General features: G+C 38.6%; 1 protein-coding gene across 1 annotated transcript in view; it reads left to right on the forward strand.

Annotated features, from left to right (window-relative positions):
• The window catches only part of LOC131221143 (multiple RNA-binding domain-containing protein 1), a 56425-nt gene that overhangs the window by 23137 nt on the left and 13472 nt on the right, over positions 1-19816 (forward strand). The window contains exons 9-13 of the mRNA XM_058216293.1: positions 3818-3882; positions 9020-9191; positions 14701-14805; positions 14890-14991; positions 15488-15661. Of these exons, the coding sequence (XP_058072276.1) occupies positions 3818-3882; positions 9020-9191; positions 14701-14805; positions 14890-14991; positions 15488-15661 (618 nt within the window). The remainder of the gene's footprint in view (positions 1-3817; positions 3883-9019; positions 9192-14700; positions 14806-14889; positions 14992-15487; positions 15662-19816) is intronic.

Consider the following 19816-nt stretch of genomic DNA (forward strand, 5'->3'; position numbering starts at 1 on the left):
CCGTGGGAGAATAATATATTAGCGAGGCATATTTGCTGCTCTCGAGATTCGAACATAGGACCTTCCTCTTTGATACCATTTCAAACAACCATTTACTCCAAAAGCTTAAGCTGTCAGAGTGTGGTGTATCACTTTATCACTTCAACACGGCCCATGTCCAAAAAAATTCCAAAGTGTTGCCCTTGCCCATCTCAATGACAATTTATATGGTCGTGACCAGTCCGGCTCAGTCCGGCCCATGACCACTTGCATCGGATCAATCCATATATTCCAAATGTGTAAAAATGAAATGGAAACATAAAAAAGCAAATGATAATCTCAAGTTACTTCATTCCAAGTGAAAGAAAAATTCGTAATTGCAATTGAATTCAATCATGCATTGTTTAAATCATCAATTCCATGCATATCTCATAAAAAAACAAGCCATGTCAAAACAAGCTTAGTTCAATTTCATGCACATCTCACTAAAAAACTAGCCATGTCAAAACAAGCCTTGTTCAATTCCAAGCATATTGTTACCTAAAAGCAGGTCATGTCAAAACAGTCTATGCACAATCGCATAAGAGAGAAGACAAAATCTGAGTAGTCACTCTATAAAACTGAAATCAACAAAATTGAAATGATGGACAACACTCTAAAACAAAAATCAACTCTGAATAATGGAGCTTTCATGATGCAGATAGGAATGAGGTTCAAAAATAGAAAAAAGCCTCATTCAAATTTGTGGATTTAAGAAAATCCTCCGACAACTCTACAGTTAGTATTGGCCATCTCTTTCTAAACAGTCCCAATGGGTCATGTACTTGTATCATTGCAAGATCACGAAAATCCCAACGCACTAGAATTCAGAAAAAAAAAATCAGCCAACCTAGCTTTGGTGAGAACTTACTCGAAGGACAAAAAAATAAAAACAACAAGGCAACGTACACAAACCTTCCTTCCTTCCATCTTCTTCTTCTTTGATCCAAGTTGGGTTTCAATGGGCTTCTTGGATGCCGTGGTGAGGTTAGGAAACACCCTTCAATGGTGGGTTTGTGATGAGGTTCATTGATAGTGGCTGTCCTAGGAGGTGGGTTTGAGGGAGAGAGAGGCAGGAGCTGTGGTGGTTCTTTGAAAAAGAGAGACATGGGACTATGGGAGAGATTAGTGAGTTGTAGAGAAGATGCGGTTTGCGTGTGTCATTGACTCTCTTTTGCTCTCACCCCATGCAATATCCAATGTGTTTACCTAGTACCTAGTCTTTGGTATGTTGCACCTCATGATGTCTTTTGAACTCAGGATGGGAGAAAAGCAAGTGACAAGCAACCGTAGGATGAGATTCATTAGACAATATTGGAAGTGGTTGGATGGGAGTGCTATAGTCTACCAGGATGGACTTGAGATCTATGTTTATAGTAGAGATATATGCGCATGGGCCGGGAGTAGCCCAAGCTTGGCCCAAACTTGAGTGTGCTTTTATGTCTAAGCCCAAGCCTGTCCCATTTGCCTAAAATGTGTGCTCAAACTGGGCCCAAATACCCACCCAGCTTGAAAGCCCATGGGACGGCCCTGCCAGTTGACAACCCTAGCTTTATCACGTGTTGCAGCCTTTTGCTTCCCTAATATGATCCTTATGTTGAATAACCTTTAGAGGAGTAATTTCCTCTCTTGATATTGTTTGAATAATTTCTCCTCTTGAATATTTGTTTTACTTGTAGGAAAGAAACAGGATGAATTGATCATTTACTTCTCCATTGTGAGCCAACCCGGGATATTTGGTCATTTCTTTTTCACCTGTTTGGGGCATCATGGATTGTTCTAAGTAATGGAATAGAGCTTCTTAGGGTTAGGGGTTGGAGCCTTTCAAACCAAGAGGTAAGATTCTGTGGAGGTTCTTCCTTAGGTGATTTTTTAGGGTACTTGGAAAGAGCATAGTAGACATATTTTGAAAAGCTAAACCTCTTCGTCTTCTATAAAGGAGAGTTAAAATATGATTTTGTATCTTGGGAGCTTATGTCAGATGAAGTCGGTGTTGGTGTCGGTGTCCTATAGTTTAACAAGCTGGATTTTTGTCACTCTGGATAATTCAAGCACTGTAAAGCTGTTGGTTCTTAGCACTCTTCGCAGTTGGTGGAAATTGAATGTGGATGGTACTTTTTCGGGCAGTCACCGTTATTATGAGGGATGGCTAACGTTTGATTCGTTTCCCTTCTGTGGGCCTGATTGAGAGAGGCACCGTAGTTCGGCAGAATTCATGGAGATTAGTGGGGATAACCTACTACATGCCTTTTTTTTTTGTGGAAGGTGACTCAAGACTTTAGTGGTGCGAGTGTTCATTAAACTTGTTCCTCCTTGGGAAGGGCTCACCAATGAGATTAAGGCTAATGCAACCTCATTAAAGATTCTCTTTAATATATTCTCTAGGGAAGGGAACTCTATAGCTGATGTTCTAGCCTAAAAGGTTCTTATAGCAATGCCATGCTTTACAGTAATCATCATCTGTTTACTTAATGGATGCTTGTAGCTTTCCATCTCTTTAATAAAAACTTTTATTTGTGATCCAAGAAAATGAAGAAGGTTCCATTTCCAATTAACTATGCAAGGTCTTACCTTGTCCTCTAAATGCTTCAAAAGGATGCTAGAAATTCACCTAAGAAACATTGAGGTGGAACACAGTTTCTCTTCAGGCATGCTTAGGATTTTGGATTATGGGAATCAGATGATTCTTTATTCAAAAATGAAATTACATCTTTCCACTTCTTGTGACTAGTGAAGCAATGTATGCTTAAACTACGTTTGATAAATGTGCGTTTGCATTTTGGTGTAGCATGTTTTGATCATTTCAAAGAGGAACAGGAATATTGTTGCAAATTACTGTTGCTATGGGACTCAGTAGCATAGACACGAGTTTCCTTCATAAGATTGTTGTGATCCTACAAAAGAATCCATGAATAAAACATGAAGGGAAGTCGATAAAGGGTCCATGTTAATTGCTTTAAGAAGGCCCAAATGTTGATCCATCAACGAGAACAAAGAACTTAGAGGTTGAATGAATTTGGTAGACCTCTTAGACGCAGTGAATGCCATGACCATCTGGGTATGAATTTTGCTGGGGACCATGAAATATTGTCAAAAGCTCTGAATGTGTCCATGCGAGCACAAACTTTCCACTTTTCGCTTACTATATAGGTTATAAAGTTGTTCAGGAGTTGACCATTTTCCATAATTTAGCCCTTGGTAAAATTCTGAGCCAGTGATTTAAATCGAGCCATTTCGGCTAGTTTTTGTGATATAATATTCTTTTATGTAGTGATGTAATCTTGTTTTATCTAGTGATTTGTTAGTACCTTGTAGGCTCAATTTGGTGATGTTCATTGTATCCTTAACTTTGGTTTATGCAATTGTCATGTTTCTGTGCTGGGGTGTTTAATTACATTTTCAGTTGCTATTGCTGCATACTTTAAGGCAGCAGCATGTATCAAAATCATAATTCTCATAATTGCTTGGCAGAAGTTCAACAACCATCTTTCTACCTAAAATCATCCCTCTTTGTTTTCATGGTCTGGGTACTTGTTGCTGCAATGCTACCAGGTGGAGTTGAAGGCTATATCATGTACAACTATAAAGTTGTATTGCTAGAAAGAAGGCTATAAAATTTTCTAAGGATATGTTCCTTGCTTTTAGTGTGATATGAAAATTAGTGATTTTCCATATGCATATTTCTTAAAATTTGGGCACTTTGTTACAATGCTGGCTTTTGCAATGATAGTTGACAATATAAGCAATAGTCCTCTTTATATCTTAATTTTTGGTGATGCCTCTCTGCATGATTTTTCAGGTTATTTTCCTTGAAGCAGCTGAAGCTCGTGCAGCTTTCAAGGGCTTAGCATATAAGCGTTACAAGTACGTTAATCTATTTTCCCTTCACAGAAAATAAATATTGGCATTTCAAATGCAGCAACTATCCATTATTCACCTAGCTATCTAGGGAAATCACAAGTTTTTAGATCACCCTCGTAGTATATGGAACAATCTATTATTTTATCAGGATACCTCGTCTTTGTTTCATTCACAGCAATTTTCTTTGAGTTTTTCCAATAGAATTTAGTTAGCAAAAGTTTCCTTCTGTAAATATTTCACAATGAGATTGCTTTTAATTTCTACCCTTAGTCATGATCATTTTACAGAGAACATTTCTCTTCTCTAACCACCCTATTTTTGACTCAGCTGGTTCACAAGTCGTTTTCTACATGAGGCCACCTCGACCATAATTTGAGGGGCTGGATGTTGCATTTTAGGGGGTAGAATTACCTTTACAGTTCACAACTAAAGATTCAATGCAAAACTAGTTTATTTCCTATTGTGTATTTCTTGTAGTTTATTCCATATCGTGTTTTTTAGTTTTATTTTTTATGTAAGAAAAAGGAAAAGAAGAGAGAATATCTATTTTCTCCTCTAGAATCATTTATTTATAATATCCCGTTTATGAAGATAATCTTTTGTTTACATAGAGATAATTACTAAAGCCAATCAAATAACCAAAATATTTCTAAAATGTAATAGCTAAGAGATATACATCAATATGGTGTTTATTAGGAACACCCAAGACTGTACACCTACACCATCAGTATAGTGCTCTGTGTGTACACACGAAGCTGTGCACTCAAACACTCCCCCTCAAGCTGGAGCATGTATATCGTGCACGCCCAACTTGCCAGTGAGTTCAGGAGCTACGGGAGAGGCGGACTGCACTTTTGATGACTCTTGGGATTGAACCATTGGCATGTCCGGTGGGTGTCAAAGGGTATAACGATACTTCTGGGGGCTGGGACTTGAATTGTTAGCTCTTTTGGTGGCTCAAGCACTTCCAGTGGAGGACATTTGAATCAATGGCTGTTTTGGTGGCTCGATAATGATCCGACAACAAATCGATGATGGCACTGATTTTTACTAGAGGTTCAGGATATCTGAATCAAAGTAGCTTTCTAATGATTTAAAAGTATTTATGGTGCTGGGAGGGAGGAGACCTTGTATGATGATGATGAGTGTAAATTTATCCCTCCATCATATGGGGTCTTAAGAAGAGAAGAGGGATGGATGGTAGACTCTCAAAACAGAAAAGCAAAAAACAAACAAGAGGCTTTGATACCATGTAGAATCAGGGAAAAGAGTATATTTTCTCCTCCTCTAAAATCCTTTATTTATAACAGGGTTATAGATATCTGTGATATTATCGGTAATATTACTGACATTATAGGTATCTCTAGGTAAGAAAAAATGAAAAAAAATGTTTTCATTCTAAATTTCTGGCATGAATTTCATTTCGAATCCATGTCTATGCATGATTCTCACACATTGACATGGATGTGAGTTGAAAATTGAAAGATTTGGGGGTTGAAAATGGTGGAAATTGGCAAAATCCAATTTTCATGTTTTCTCTTATAAAATAACTAATTGAGGGCCCAAATTTTAGTATGTTGATGAGTGGCCGGTCTATTGTGTCATGTCAATTTTCTGATTTTTTAAAATCTCAAAAATTAATTTAAAAAATCAGTTTTTTAATTGAAAAAATAATTTCAACGTATTTTACATGAATATTTGTTTTGTTTTATTTCTATTTTATTTATGGTTGTATCTTGATGATCGACAACGTCCAGTTTTTAGAGAAATAAAGATTTTAAAAGTATGATGAATAAGAAATTCTACTTTTTTTTTTTTTAATTATAAAATATTTATTCATTTAATGTTTTTCATAGATGCATGGTTGTATGATACAATGATGTATGTGTGCATAAATGGATGGATGGATGGATGGATGGGTGCATTTTTTGAGGGATAGTTAATGTATGCACATGCATGTATGCATCTGAGTATAGATGGATTAATGGTTGGATGGATAGACATGCATGGATGTATGCATGTATGCTTGAATGTATGGATGTATGCATGTATGCATGTATGCATGGATGCATGGATGGATCATGTATGTGTGTATGTATGTAGGTATGCATAATGCATGGCTGGACATGTATATTTTTTAGTTCTTTTAGTTTTTGGATTTCTTAGTTATTGTTCGCTACCTATATTTTTGTTATATGAACTCATTTTGGTTACTATTCTACTCTTTTTTTTTTTTTTTATATGATAATACATGCTTTAGGCCGTTATTAAATGGAAACTTATTATTTATGGTTCCTTTTTCTTTTTCTTTTTTTTCCTTCTAAAATGTGTCAAAATGTGTATTTTAGCATATGTTGCGGTTTCGAGAAAAATTCCTCCTCTTTTTTTTTTGAGAGAGGCCAACAATTTGAAAAATTCCTCCCTTTACCCCATGTTTCCCCATTGTTTCCCTTAGTCAACGATATATTTCTTGGGATCGGCAATAATATTGGGGATATCGATACATCTCTGTATCCATTGTCAGGGATACATATAGCAACATTGATACTACGAACTCTGATTTATAATCTCCTAATTGTAAAGATAGTATTCTGTTTACTAAGAGATAATTAATGCTTTTTGTATTGTTATCGTGGAATGTATCACACACCCTTGGGATATAGATGCATATTGGTTATCACATGACATATATCGGTTGTATCGCATAATGTATCGCCATTGTTGGGAAGCATGGGAAACATTGGGAAATTGGTTAAATTTTTAATGAAACTTTAGGGATTGTTAAAGAAGACATCAAGAGATACTTAGAAATCAAAACATTACAAAAAAAGTGCACATAATAGGTTTTCTTTGTATGGGTTCCTAATCTATGCGATGTTTGGCTGAACTCATGCAAGTATATTCAAAGTCAATTCATATAATTTATAAATGTAGGAAGACATGTATGGAGATACAAGCAATAAATTCAAAAAAAGAAGAAGTAGAAAATTAGAAATATGCATGTGAATAATGTGTGTGGCTGTGGCTCAGACCCACATAGCTGTGCAGTGGCTCAAAATCATCATCTTCATCTCGACAGGGCAGGGCATAGTACTGCTGCTCCACAAACTGACGATATTATGGCTAGGTCATTGTAGAATGATACCAATGAAGATACTCTCTAACATAATGCTGTTGCTCATCCTCTCCGATTTGTGAAAATTTGGAAAAAAATTTGAAATTTCCCCAATTTTTCGTAAATTGGCCCATCTTCCCCCAAATCCCAACATTAGAGTGTATTCATTTCATCAAACACTCTTAAATGCTCTAAAATAGGGGCCAATCGATTGTTGATTGAAGTTGAATTTAGAAAAAAATTATTATTTTAAAATATTTTTAGTTAAAAAACTATTATTTTTTATTATGAAAAATTCCCAAATTGCCAAGAATCACTAGATTAGGTTACATACATGTTTGATTTCATATTTGGACACTAAGATTACAACTGATTTGGGAAAATATGTAGAAATTTTGAATTTTTTCTAATTTCTTGCAAATCGGCCCATTTTTCCCCAAATCGCAAAATTAGAGTGTTTGTGATGGTGATTTCATCAAACACTCTTGAATACTTTGAAATGGGGGTCAATTGACCGTTGATCGATGTGGAATTTTTTTAAAAATAATTTTTAACATTTTAAATTATTTTTTCTCTAAAAAATCTCCAGATTACCAAGAATCACTGGATTAGGTTATATACATGTTTGATTTTGTGTTTGGACACAGATTGCAATCAATTTGAGAGAAATTGGGGAAATTTTATTTTTTCTCATTTTCTACTACTCGACCTATGTCCCCCATATCTCGTAATCGAAGCTCCAACTCCATGATTTTTCATACAAAATATTAAGAAGAATGTATTTGTAACCATTCAACACTGATTTAAGATGATTAAAAAAAAAAAGAAGATCGAAAATACTCATCAAATTGAAAATGGCCCCAAATTGGCTTAGATCTTGATTCTGTCTCGAAATTGGTGATTTTATTTGAAGGGATTCAGAAGGATGGGTCTAGATCCACAATAGATTTTTTTAGAAGTGGAGAAAAATCAAGAAAAAAGGGGTTTGGATGCTTATTTATTTATTTATTTTTATTTTCGATTTTTCGGCCCTCAGACTTGGACTTCCCACGCATTCATGTAATATCTGTTGATATCAATAAATATCGTTGATACAAAGTATTTTTTGTAAAGGGCTAGTCGTGATTTCTCATGGTATTTGCAATAGCATATGATACGATGCGATATATTGTGATATATCCTATAATATGAAAAATTTTAGACATTACCTGTGTGTTTCATATCGCATAGGTGGGATACATGACATAACAGTCGATATTGTTGATATTTAAAACATTGGAGATAATTACCAAAACATTCCTAAAAGATAAATAAATGATAATAACTAAAAGATATACATCAATATGGTGTTTATCGGGAACACACAACTGTATACCATCAATATGGCACTTTGCATGTACGCAGAGCTGTGTACCCTAACATTTTTAGTGTATTACTTGGTATCTGTGCAACTTTGTGTTATTACTTATTAGTGTAGATTTGTAAACTAGAAATAGAAGGAATAAGAAGAAATAAAGGAGAGGAGGGAGCTGTGAAAAGAAAGGAAAAGAGGATTGTAGGGCTGGACATTCCCTCTCGTCCTATTTATATTAACAATAAGCAAGTGAACAAGATAGCAACACCGTTAAGTAACAAAAGCGAAAATTTTCCTTGAGTCATAACCAAGAGTCCTAACTAAGTGTCCGAATCCAATTTAACTAAAGAATAGACAAGAGGAGGTGCTAGGTGGGCCATACAGCTGTACAACCCATATTTCTCATGTGTTAACAATTAGTATTTTCTTTAGTGTTTGAAACTCTGCCTTTTCTTTCTATCATTTCATTATTGATAGTAGTAGATGAATGGATTTGGACTTCATCATTCCTGATATTAGTGCAAACTGGAAACAGTTTTTTCTTTTTCCTCCTTGTTTGATAGAAAAGCTGTCAATGCTTATTTTTATTTAACATTCCTCATATCTACTAAAAAGTTCTGCTATCTAACAAATCAAAAAGGAGATCTGATGACTCTATTTATCTACTATAGAGATGGTCCATTGTATTTAGAATGGGCTCCTAGCAATATTCTCAGTCCGAGTTCAAAATCTGAGACTGGTGGACAGAAGGATGTCATTGGTGAAAAAGATGTGAAGAGAGTATTACTAGAGCAACAGGTTGAAGAAATATCAGAAGAGGATACAGATCCTGATAGGGTTGAGGTTTGGATTTTGGCATTTTATACGTTTGTTTTTACCTTGCTTTTTCCCATTTGTCTTTTGCTAGTTAGTGTCTCAGTACAATAGAATGTTAATAAATATATCTGCACTTTGTGCATACGGCTACTGCTCCCCCTTGATGATGATCAAACTCTGAATCCAGCATTTCTAATTCTACAAGTTGAGCCAATGCACTCTGAACGAAGTAATGACTTGCTTAAAATTTAAGTATTCACATAATGTATTAACCATTCAGTAATGTAATAACTAGAACCAAACTCTAGCAGTGTGTGCAGTGCATCAATTTCCTCAAGTGGTTTATGTCCTTTGTGTTGCAACCTTCCATGATCCACAATCCTTGCAATTTTAATTACCAGACCTTGTGATGTTCAATTCTGAATGCTGCCAATATTCTTCTCAACCTTCCATGCCTGAGAATTTCCTACTGTGGCCAAATCGCTTGGATTGGACTAATCCTACCCATTCAACTGATGAACCTTCCCCTGTTCAAACTTCTCTGTGGTCCATATGTATGGTTTGGTCTAGGCCATTTTGGATGGTTTGGTCAAGGTGCCTTCTTCTTCTTCGGTTTGGCCTAGGCCATTTTGGATGGTTTGGTTAAGGTGCCTTATTCTTCTTCTTCTTCTTCTTCCTTCTTCTTCCTTCTTATAGCATCTCTCTCCCTTATGTATACTTCATTCCTTTTCTTCTTGTCCTGCTTTCTTGGTTGTCCAAACCGAAAAGATGCACCATTATATATAGATGTGGCTGGTGGTCCTAGTGGTGATCTTCTTCTTCTTCTTCCTTCTTCTAGCATCTCTCTCCCTTATGTATACTTCATTCCTTTTCTTCTTGTCCTGCTTTCTTGGTTGTCCAAACCGAAGAGATGCACCATTATATATAGATGTGGCTGGTGGTCCTAGTGGTGATTCTGATTCCATGAGTTAGAAAAGAATTGTGGGGTGCCGGTTTACTCACCTGTATTCACAGGTGCTGCATTTGATTGCTGGCTTGTAGGTGTCTCAGAAACTTGTACTGGATGTCTTGTTCTCTTGGGTTTTCTTGGTCGATATTTTCTGAGTGTAGAAAGCAGTCTCTGTGAACAATATTAGCCTCATATTTTATGCATATTAAGCATTATATTTTATTAGACAAATGCAATGTAAAATAGTGGGAGAAAAGTAAAGTTTATTTTGAAATAGGTTAAGGACTTCCTAATTCCCACTGGTATGCAGATTACTTTCCCAAGATCTAGGATCTTTTTCTTTATCAATGAGGATTACTATGACAATTTGATATGAGAAATATTATGACAATTCCACTCCTTGGATTATGAAAAAAAGAATCAATAATATGACAGTGCAAAATTTTGTTTTTTGTGTATTTTAAATCATCATCCTTGGTTTGATGAACATTATGACTTTTGAGAGGCCTTTGTAGTAAAACAACCACCATGATTACAACTAGAACAGAACTGGAACAACTAAGAAGATGATTAAGTTAACAGTTGATTATTTAAATGGTTGAATAAAATATTAATTTTTGGATCTAGATTTTCTACTTGTAAATTTGGATCAGTGTTACATAAACCGCCAACCAGCGTATGTTTTGCTGTTCTGAATCATGCTGTCTGATTATGGGTCATTAGTGATACAGATTGCATCTTTTTACCGACAGAAAATTATGGTTCTATACTTATAGTGCTGATTAAGTTGTAATGTGAATTTATATTTAGAACGTGGAGATCTATACTTCGTTTTTGCAGTAGCATGCATATAATACAATTCTATACATGTGGGATCTGTAATAATAATATTCATCATATTGCATATAAATTACAATGTCAATTTGTATACGAAAATATATTGTACACACTTGGTGTTTGTGCTGGAGGCGTGCTTTAGAATCTAAGGGGGCATTTGGTGTGGGGTCTTAGATGGGATTATGTGGGATATAATTGCATTTGGTCCCGTGCAATTCCATCCCACATTTGGAGAGGATGGGAAAGGTTGGGATTAGGTAGGATGGAATTGCATTTAGTCCCATGAAATTGCATTTGGTCCCATGCAGGATTTCTGTGGATTTTGAAATCCACTACATGTGGGCCCCACATTGATGCATGCGTTTATCCATGCCGTCCATCCATATACACCATTTACACATGACATTCTATTTATATATGCGTGTAAGTGAATGACATCCGTTGTGAATTTGGTCCGTTGATTACAATTCCATGGTCCACCAAACATGATTTTGCTTAATCCCGTGTTTCCCCGTAGCAAAGATTTTATCCCAAACATGGGATTGAATGGCTACAATTCCATGGTTAATGCAGGGGCATTTTCACACGGGGCTCGAGTGGGGTCGCCTGTGGGATGCAGGGGCACACTCGGGGTGGGCGGGGCCCACGGGGGAGGTATCATGTTCGAGACTCCTCACTGGGGGTGATTGATGCATATTTCACACCGGGCTCGAGTGGGGTAGCCTGTGGGATGCGGGGACACTTGGGGTGGGCGGCTCATATGAAGCGGTACGCATGTGATTTGGGGCTCACGAGGGGGGTTCGGCCGAGGTCCTAACCCATGAGATGTGGAGTCTGGGCTGAGATAAAAGGATTAACTCACCATACTCTTAACAGTTCAAACTTTTAGAGCAAGTGGTTAATTGTCCTGCATCAAATTGGTATCAGAGCGGGAGGTCTTGTGTTCGAGACTCCTTACCGGGGGTGATTAATGTAGGGGCATTTTCACACCGAGCTGGAGTGGGGTCACCTGTGGGATGCAGGGGCACACTCAGGGTGGGCGGGGCCCACGGGGGAGGCGTCATGTTCGAGACTCCTCACCGGGGATGATTAATGCACATTTCACACCGGGCTCAGGTGGGGTAGCCCGTGGAATGCGGGGACACACTCGGGGTGGGCGACCCGTTTGAAGCGGTGCCCCATGTGATTTGGGGCCCATGAGGGGGGGTTTGGCCGAGGTCCTAACCCATGAGATGTGGGGCCTGGGCTATGAGATAAAGGGATTAATTCACCATGCTCTAATAGTTCGAGCTTTTAGAGCAAGTGGTTAATTGTCCTGCATCAATGGTATTTCTAGACATGCAGTCATTATGTAATAATGATGTTAATCCCATCTAATAAAATTCAATACCATTCAATTCCGTGGACCAAACACGCCCTAAGGGTTTGTTTGGTTGTTTGGGAATTTGTTCCTTGGTTTTTATGTTTCATGGGGAACGTTAGAGTTGGCCTAGTATTTCCTGGGGAATGATTAAATTTTCGTTGGTTGATACACTGGGTTTCTTGGGAAGACCTGGGAAAGTATAAATTTCTGTCTAAATTCTTGAGGCTTTCCATTCCACAGCTAAACCTGGGGTCAAGCTTTTTGAGGGAAGTTGGGGAATGGAATTCCAATAAAAAGGTGTTAACCAAATATTTTTCTTTGTAAAAACCAGGTAACTACTAAGGTGAGAAATATAAATAGCAGTGAACAAACACCTCCTAAGGGTATTAAAATTAGCCTCACAAAATCGGAGCATATGAAATGCAATTTTCGTAACAATAGTGGTGGAAATGTGGGATTACTTAAGGTTGATGGCACACACTTGCACATGCACAGGATAAATGCAAAGCTAGAACAATGGAGGGGTCCGGTTCCATGGCTCAGTGGTAGACAGACTGCTTCAACATCATGGAATCGAGTGCTTATGCGGTGTGTGCGTGCGCGCGTGTAAAAAAAGCTAGAACAATGGAGAGATGCTTTAGAATCTATAGGTTTTAAAATTAACTAAAAGAGCATATGAAATGAATTTTAATAACAGCGAGATGGGGAATTATTTGAAATTGATGGCCAAGAAGTAGCTCAAAATGACCACTCCCAAGTACCCCAAGTGAGATGAGCCTTGGGAGTTTTATGTGATCACTGCATACCAATCAAATTGAAGGGAAGATCATATATGAGGGCTACAACACCAACCATGCTCTATGGGACATAATGTTGGGCAGCCAAGGAACAACGCATTTATAGAATGAGTGTCGCTGAAATGAGGATGTTGAGATGGATGAGTGGCAAGATGAGGAAGGGCGGATATAGAAAGAAACACATTTGAGACAACTTACGAGTAGTCGCAATAGGTAATAAAATGAGGGAAAGCAGACTCAGGTGGTTTGTCCATGTGTATTGGAGAAGAAGAACTGGACCAGTTTGGAATGAGTTGATTGATGCAGGACAATTAACCACTTGCTCTAAAAGCTCGAACCGTTAGAGTATGGCGAATTAATCCCTTTATCTCATAGCCCAGGCCCCACATCTCATGGGTTTTAGGACCTTGGCCAAACCCCCTTCGTGGGCCCCAAATCATATAAGCCGCCCACCTCGAGTGTGTCCCCGCATCCCACGGGCTACCCCACTCGAGCCCAGTGTGAAATGCACATTAATCACCCCTGGTGAAGAGTCTCGAACACGAGACCTCTTCTGTGGGCCGCACCCCACCTCGAGTATGCACCTGCATCCCGCAAGTAACCCCACTCGAGCCTAGTGTGAAAATGCCCTTACATTAATCACCCCCGGTGAGGAGTTTCGAACCCAAGACCTCCCGCTCTGATACCAATTTGATGCAGGACAATTAACCACTCGCTCTAAAAGCTCGAACTGTTAGAGTATGGCGAATTAATCCCTTTATCTCATAGCCCAGGCCCCACATCTCATGGGTTTTAAGACCTCGGCCAAACCCCCTTCGTGGGCCCCAAATCACATGGGCCGCCCACCCCAAGTGTGTCCCCGCATCCCATGGGCTACCCCACTCGAGCCCAGTGTGAAATGCGCATTAATCACCCCTGGTGAGGAGTCTCGAACACGAGACCTCCTCCGTGGGCCGCACCCACCCTGAGTGTGCCCCTGCATCCCACAAGCGACCCCACTCGAGCCTAGTGTGAAAATGCCCCTGCATTATTGATTCAAATTGAAGGCTATAAAAGGGCAAGGGGAAGGCCACAAAAGGACGTGGGTGGAGGTAGCTAGAAAAGATAAATTGACCCATGGTTAAATTGAGGATATGGTCCTTGACTAAATGGTATGATGGAGCAGGATCCATGGACCTCATTTGGTTGGGATAAGGTTTAGATGGCGATGCCAGACACATAAACACACTCTCACTCGCACGCATGCACGAGTGTTTTTGGTTATTGCTTTCCGATTTGCATCATAAATGTTGTTTTTCAGGTCCAATTACTTTCCAGATATCACACATTTCCAACTAGAAATTATCTGGACGGGTTTAGGTGGAGCACATCCCATCCACCCCAAAAAGTCGAAAAACCAAATGTACCATAAATGATTGAATTCGGTGTCAACATTGGATGCTCCTGTATAATTAGTGGCAAATTCAGTAACTAAACTTTCACAGGATATTGCTAGTTGAATCCTTCTTGTTTGTTGATTGTTCATTGTATGTTGAGGTTACCAATTTGAGCACTTATTAATACTATAACTTCCATTGATCTTATTCACAGTCACGATCAGTATTTGTTAAGAACCTCAATTTCAAGACAACTGAAGAGGGTTTGAGAAAGCATTTTAGTGAAAATATAAAGGATGGAAAGATCCATAGTGTCAAGGTAATGTTCATATTGTTCAGAAATGTCTTTGCAATATCTTTTCTAATCACAAGCTCTTCTCATGTTGCATTTCTAATTATGCAGGTAAAGAAACACTTGAAAAATGGGAAGAATGTCTCCATGGGTTTTGGCTTCATAGAGTTTGATTCTGTGGAGACAGCAGCAAATGTATGCAGGGATCTACAGGTAATGTTTTTCCAGACTTTTCCTATGTCCGCATACATATAGATCACAGCACATCCACATGCAATGGCATGTGTAAGCGGGATCTGAGCTGTCCATCAGGTGGGCAGTGGGCCACACCTTGTAGATGCCTTTGGCAAATAATCAGGGTGGCCCAATCCAGTGTATGAAAAAGGTGGATAACTACAAAGTAGTTTACTTGTAGCCCTACATTTTTTTTTTCATACCCTGTGGTGCACCTGATTATTGTGCTGGCCTGATTTTGGTCAAGTCATCTACACTATGGGGTCGATGCATACATGCCATGTGGGCTCAAATGGACAGCTTGGATCGTGCATACATGCCACGTGGGCACAAATGGCTGCTGTTGGGCTGGAGTCGATACGCATGTTGTGACAGCAAAACATTTGTTTACAATAGGCTTCAATTTAGATCAATTATCACTTTCTAGTATTTCTGTCCACTTGTATTTGAGTCACCTGATGCAACTCTATTGCAGGGAACTATTTTGGAAGGCCACGCTCTTATTTTGCAACTATGTCATGCCAAAAAGGATGGAGGGGTTTTGAAGAAAGTTGATAAGGATGGGAGTTCAACAAAAATAATTGTGAGAAATGTTGCTTTTGAAGCAACACAGAAAGATCTAAGGCAGCTTTTTAGTCCATTTGGTCAGGTACCAGTTTGTTGCCCTTTCTTGCATTCCAGTGATCTTGAAGTAGAATGCTTACATGCAAAATGATTTATAGGTTGCCTCGAGTTTGATCATCAGTTTAGTTAATGTATAGATTCATCAAGCTAGATACTTGAAACTTGACACTATATTTTTGAAATGCACCTTGTCAACACGTGTTTTTAACTCTTTATCCTTGTATCAGACATTCTTAGGCCTGGCTTTGTATAAAAAAATTATTTTTTATGTTCAATATTATTTTTTAGATTTCGCTACCATTTTTTTTTTTTTTTTTGCAAATAATAGAAATGGGGTAGGATACTGGTAGACAAGGGTTCCCATGCCGTTGGAAGCTTGTGGATCTTGTAAAGGCAGTTCGTGATCTTTTTGATGGTAGATCGATGCATGTCTCGAGGGAAGGTAACTTACAAGCCGATGAGCTTGTTAAGTGGTGCAAGGACATGTGATGACCCAATCTTAGATGCATGTATAATCAAGTTAAAGAATGTTAAAATAAATGCACGAATCAACTAACTGTTTCCAATCAAAGGGATTAGGTAAATTTCAACATAAAGATGAGGTCATTCCGTCAGGATCATGCCCCTTAGCATAAAATCGCGTAAACAGTAAAAAGGGATGACCTAGGGATATGAGGATATCCCAGATCTAGCATAAATCAGTCCACGATCAAGTTTGGATCTAATTCTATTGACTAACCTTCCCTCTTTTCCGTTCAAACTAGAAAGGAGATACCCAGAGAGGAACGAAAGGGGCGAAGAATGACGGGTTCGAGATGAAGAAAGTACAGGTCTTTTTGTTGTCAAAAGAAAAGGAGGATGATTATTAAATTTTCCTGCACCTCGAAGGTCTAGAAAGAAGGAAACCCGAAATCGAGGTAGAATCCACAACACCTAAGGGTCAATCCTGAAACCCTAATCTCTTGAATAAAGAGGAAGAAAAGATACAAATTTCTATTCATTCAATAATAATCAAAATAGGGTTTCTCACAACGTATATATAAGCTATGGAAAAAGTAAAAGTGTACTAAAACCCCTGAAAACAAGAAAAATAATGAAAAGACGAAAAAAAATAAAGAAAGTGCACTAAAGCCCCTGAAAACAAGAAAAATGAACAAAAATTCCTAAAAACTAAAAACCCGTGTGGTAGGGTGTGAAATCTGACCTACGGATCTATGTTTAGGGTGCAGTCATGCCACTTCTGCACTCATAGCGCATCAGAAAATGGGTCTGATGGACCCAACGTCCATCCACATTAACTCCTCCGCTCCGGTACTCTGTCGGCAACGCCTTCTCCTCTAGTACACTCTAGAGGGTGCACCACTGATGTCCGCATCACTAAGAGTGGGACATGAAGATATGTTCTCCTCATCATAGATAGAAGCCGTTGAATTTCTTTGGCTGCTTTGTCTATATCTTTGTTTTTGTTGGATATGGGCCCGTGGGGCTCACTTATGGGGAACTACTACCGGGTGGCTCCCACATAGTTATCCCTTGGAACACTCCCTATTGGATATCCCTTTTCCCAATTCCCATGTCTCGAAATTCAAATTCAAATGAGAGAAAGGATTGTGATAAGGCAAAGAGTTCGGATGAGATAGGGTTAAACCCTATCATATTTGAACTCCTAATCCTTTCAATTCTTTCCTCGATAAATGCATCCATCCGAGAAATTGCTTAGAGAGAATCAAGAGGAATAACGAGAGAATATCTATTGTCCATTAGGCTACCTCTAGATGATCTAAACCGTTGATCGTGTCGAGTAGCTATCCTAACTGTAGGATCAGAGGGGCAATTAGCTCATTTATTCTCTCTTAGTAGTTAGGCAGGTCGTTGATGTGGGTTGTGATGGTAAGAGCGGAAGAGCGAGCCCTTAAGATCTGACGGTCTACACGATATGAAACCTTCACAAAGCTGAAGATGAACGGTCCAGATCTAGTGGTCTGCCTAATCACTACCGGAGCAGATGGGTCTAATCACCCTTTTGATTCTATGGTATAGATGGCCCCGGATTACGATCTATGGTTTAGATTGTCCTAAGGACAAGCTAAACAGACAAATTTCTATATACCACTATTCCTCTTTTTACTCTCGTTATTCCTTAGTATATTTTCACGAGAGAGCCTCATCCTATTTATAGGAAAGGATGTGGAGTTTGGATGAGAATAGAAATCATCCGGTCTTATCCCTATCTCCTCATCTAAATCCTCATTCAAACTTGAATTTGAAATTCATCTTTTAACGAAAGAGGCCTAATCTCATGGGACCCACCTTGCCCACCAGTGGGCCCCACTAACATGTCCAACATCTCCCACTCAATCACATTGTGGGATAGGCACAAAAAAATTTGTCCATCTAACTCGCCTAATACCAATCAAAATCAAACATCGCGATCAAAAGAATTAGAGGCGTGAGACCAGTTGGATCACCGTAATCTTCTCACAAGTGTTTAAGTACCAAGCGACCACCTAACTTGTACTTAATAACCCAAGCTTTGCAATGCCTGTCCTAGTCCACATGACCACGCCAGATAGAGTCGACTCCCGATTTGGAGTACTCGGCCAACATACGCACATATCCAACTTATCGAGTTATTCTAAAAACTCTATTTTTCACAAACTTCGACTAAAATCAATTTAAACCAATACTTATATATATACTTTTAAGAAAGAATATCATTTGCAAAAGTATAATAAAAAAAACTCGATACTACCGGCGGATAAGTCTTAAAGTGCATATTTATAGTTCTAGAAACTTGGTGTAGCTGTCACGGGATCTTCCCCACGTAGATGTGTAATTTGGAATCAATCATGTTCCTTTCTTAGCGTAACTGAGTTTGGCCAATCGAGGACCTTTCGTCATAGTATACTAAAGTAGCGACACTCAATCTCATCCTCCTATACATAAGAGGAGGGTAGCTAAGGACACAAAGAGTCACCTATGGGACTGGCTACTCACACGTTGCAATGATTAGATCGAATCAAAGCAATTTATAGTCAAAAGGTCTCAGCACGTGGCTACAATCCACGCCGTAAAGTAGACAATACTCAGCGTATGTCGAGTCTACAATACGCAGGTCACTTTACATGAGGTACGACTCATCTCATAACTTCACAACCTGGCTATTAATTCAGGCCATAACATTGATCACATGAAAAGTAATGATGCGATTATGTTGTTCGACCTGATCAGTCTCATCTTCAATCTTTTGAGATTGTAGGTGGATGCGACTCACTCATATCCTCATCCTTTATTATTCACAATAAAAATAAGCCTATACCTCAGTGTATGAATATCGCCCCAAATGTACCTCTTGTACATTCAAGGTTGGTCAACCTGTGCGAGTTGGTGACCGGCCTGCCGACAAAAAATAGAAATCCTACATGATTTCATGGTAAATGCTGATGATTTACTTACCTAGTTAATATAAGTACTCAATATTAAATAAATGGAATGTGTTATTCATTAATGAAAGATCAAAGGTACTAGATACCAATGTATTAAGTAGCACTCGTAGCGTAGCGCAGTCGCAGCGCTACGTAGCGCACCAAATAGCGCCAATCCCCTGTAGCGCATGCTACAGGGGTTGTAGCGTGTAGCGCAGGTAACGTGTGCTACTCTGTGGGTTTTTTTTTTTCCACTGCTGTAAACAATGGTGAACTCACACCACAAGCACTTAACTTTTCAAAAATAAAAAATCCTACCGAATAGGGTATTTGAAAGCCCTTCTAGACGCAAACCAACACTACTTCCTCTCCCCCCTCTTCAATCTTGCGATCGAAAAGTCCTTCGAAGGGGCTTCTTTGGCTGATTGTTGGAGACTTCATCAACAATGGAAAAGAAATGACGGAGAAATCGGATTTCTCCTATTCTGGTTGCGATCGTACGCTCGTTCCTTTTTTTTTGAATTTTTTTCGATGTACAATGAAAATAGCTTGGTATTGTGTTTTTTCTCATTTTTTCCCCTTTAAAATGTCAGTTACTGTCCGTTTTTTTGTTCTTTATAATTTTTTCATTTCTTTTTCATCATCTTTGTAGATATAGATTGTTTTCTGTGGTATGGCCCATGTGGGGCCCACTGAGGTGTGTGAGGGGGTGGATTTACATTGTTTTCTATGGTATGGCCCACGTGGGGCCCATT

Source organism: Magnolia sinica, chromosome 12 (genome assembly GCF_029962835.1).
Source record: "Magnolia sinica isolate HGM2019 chromosome 12, MsV1, whole genome shotgun sequence".
In the NCBI taxonomy this organism is placed as follows: domain Eukaryota; kingdom Viridiplantae; phylum Streptophyta; class Magnoliopsida; order Magnoliales; family Magnoliaceae; genus Magnolia; species Magnolia sinica.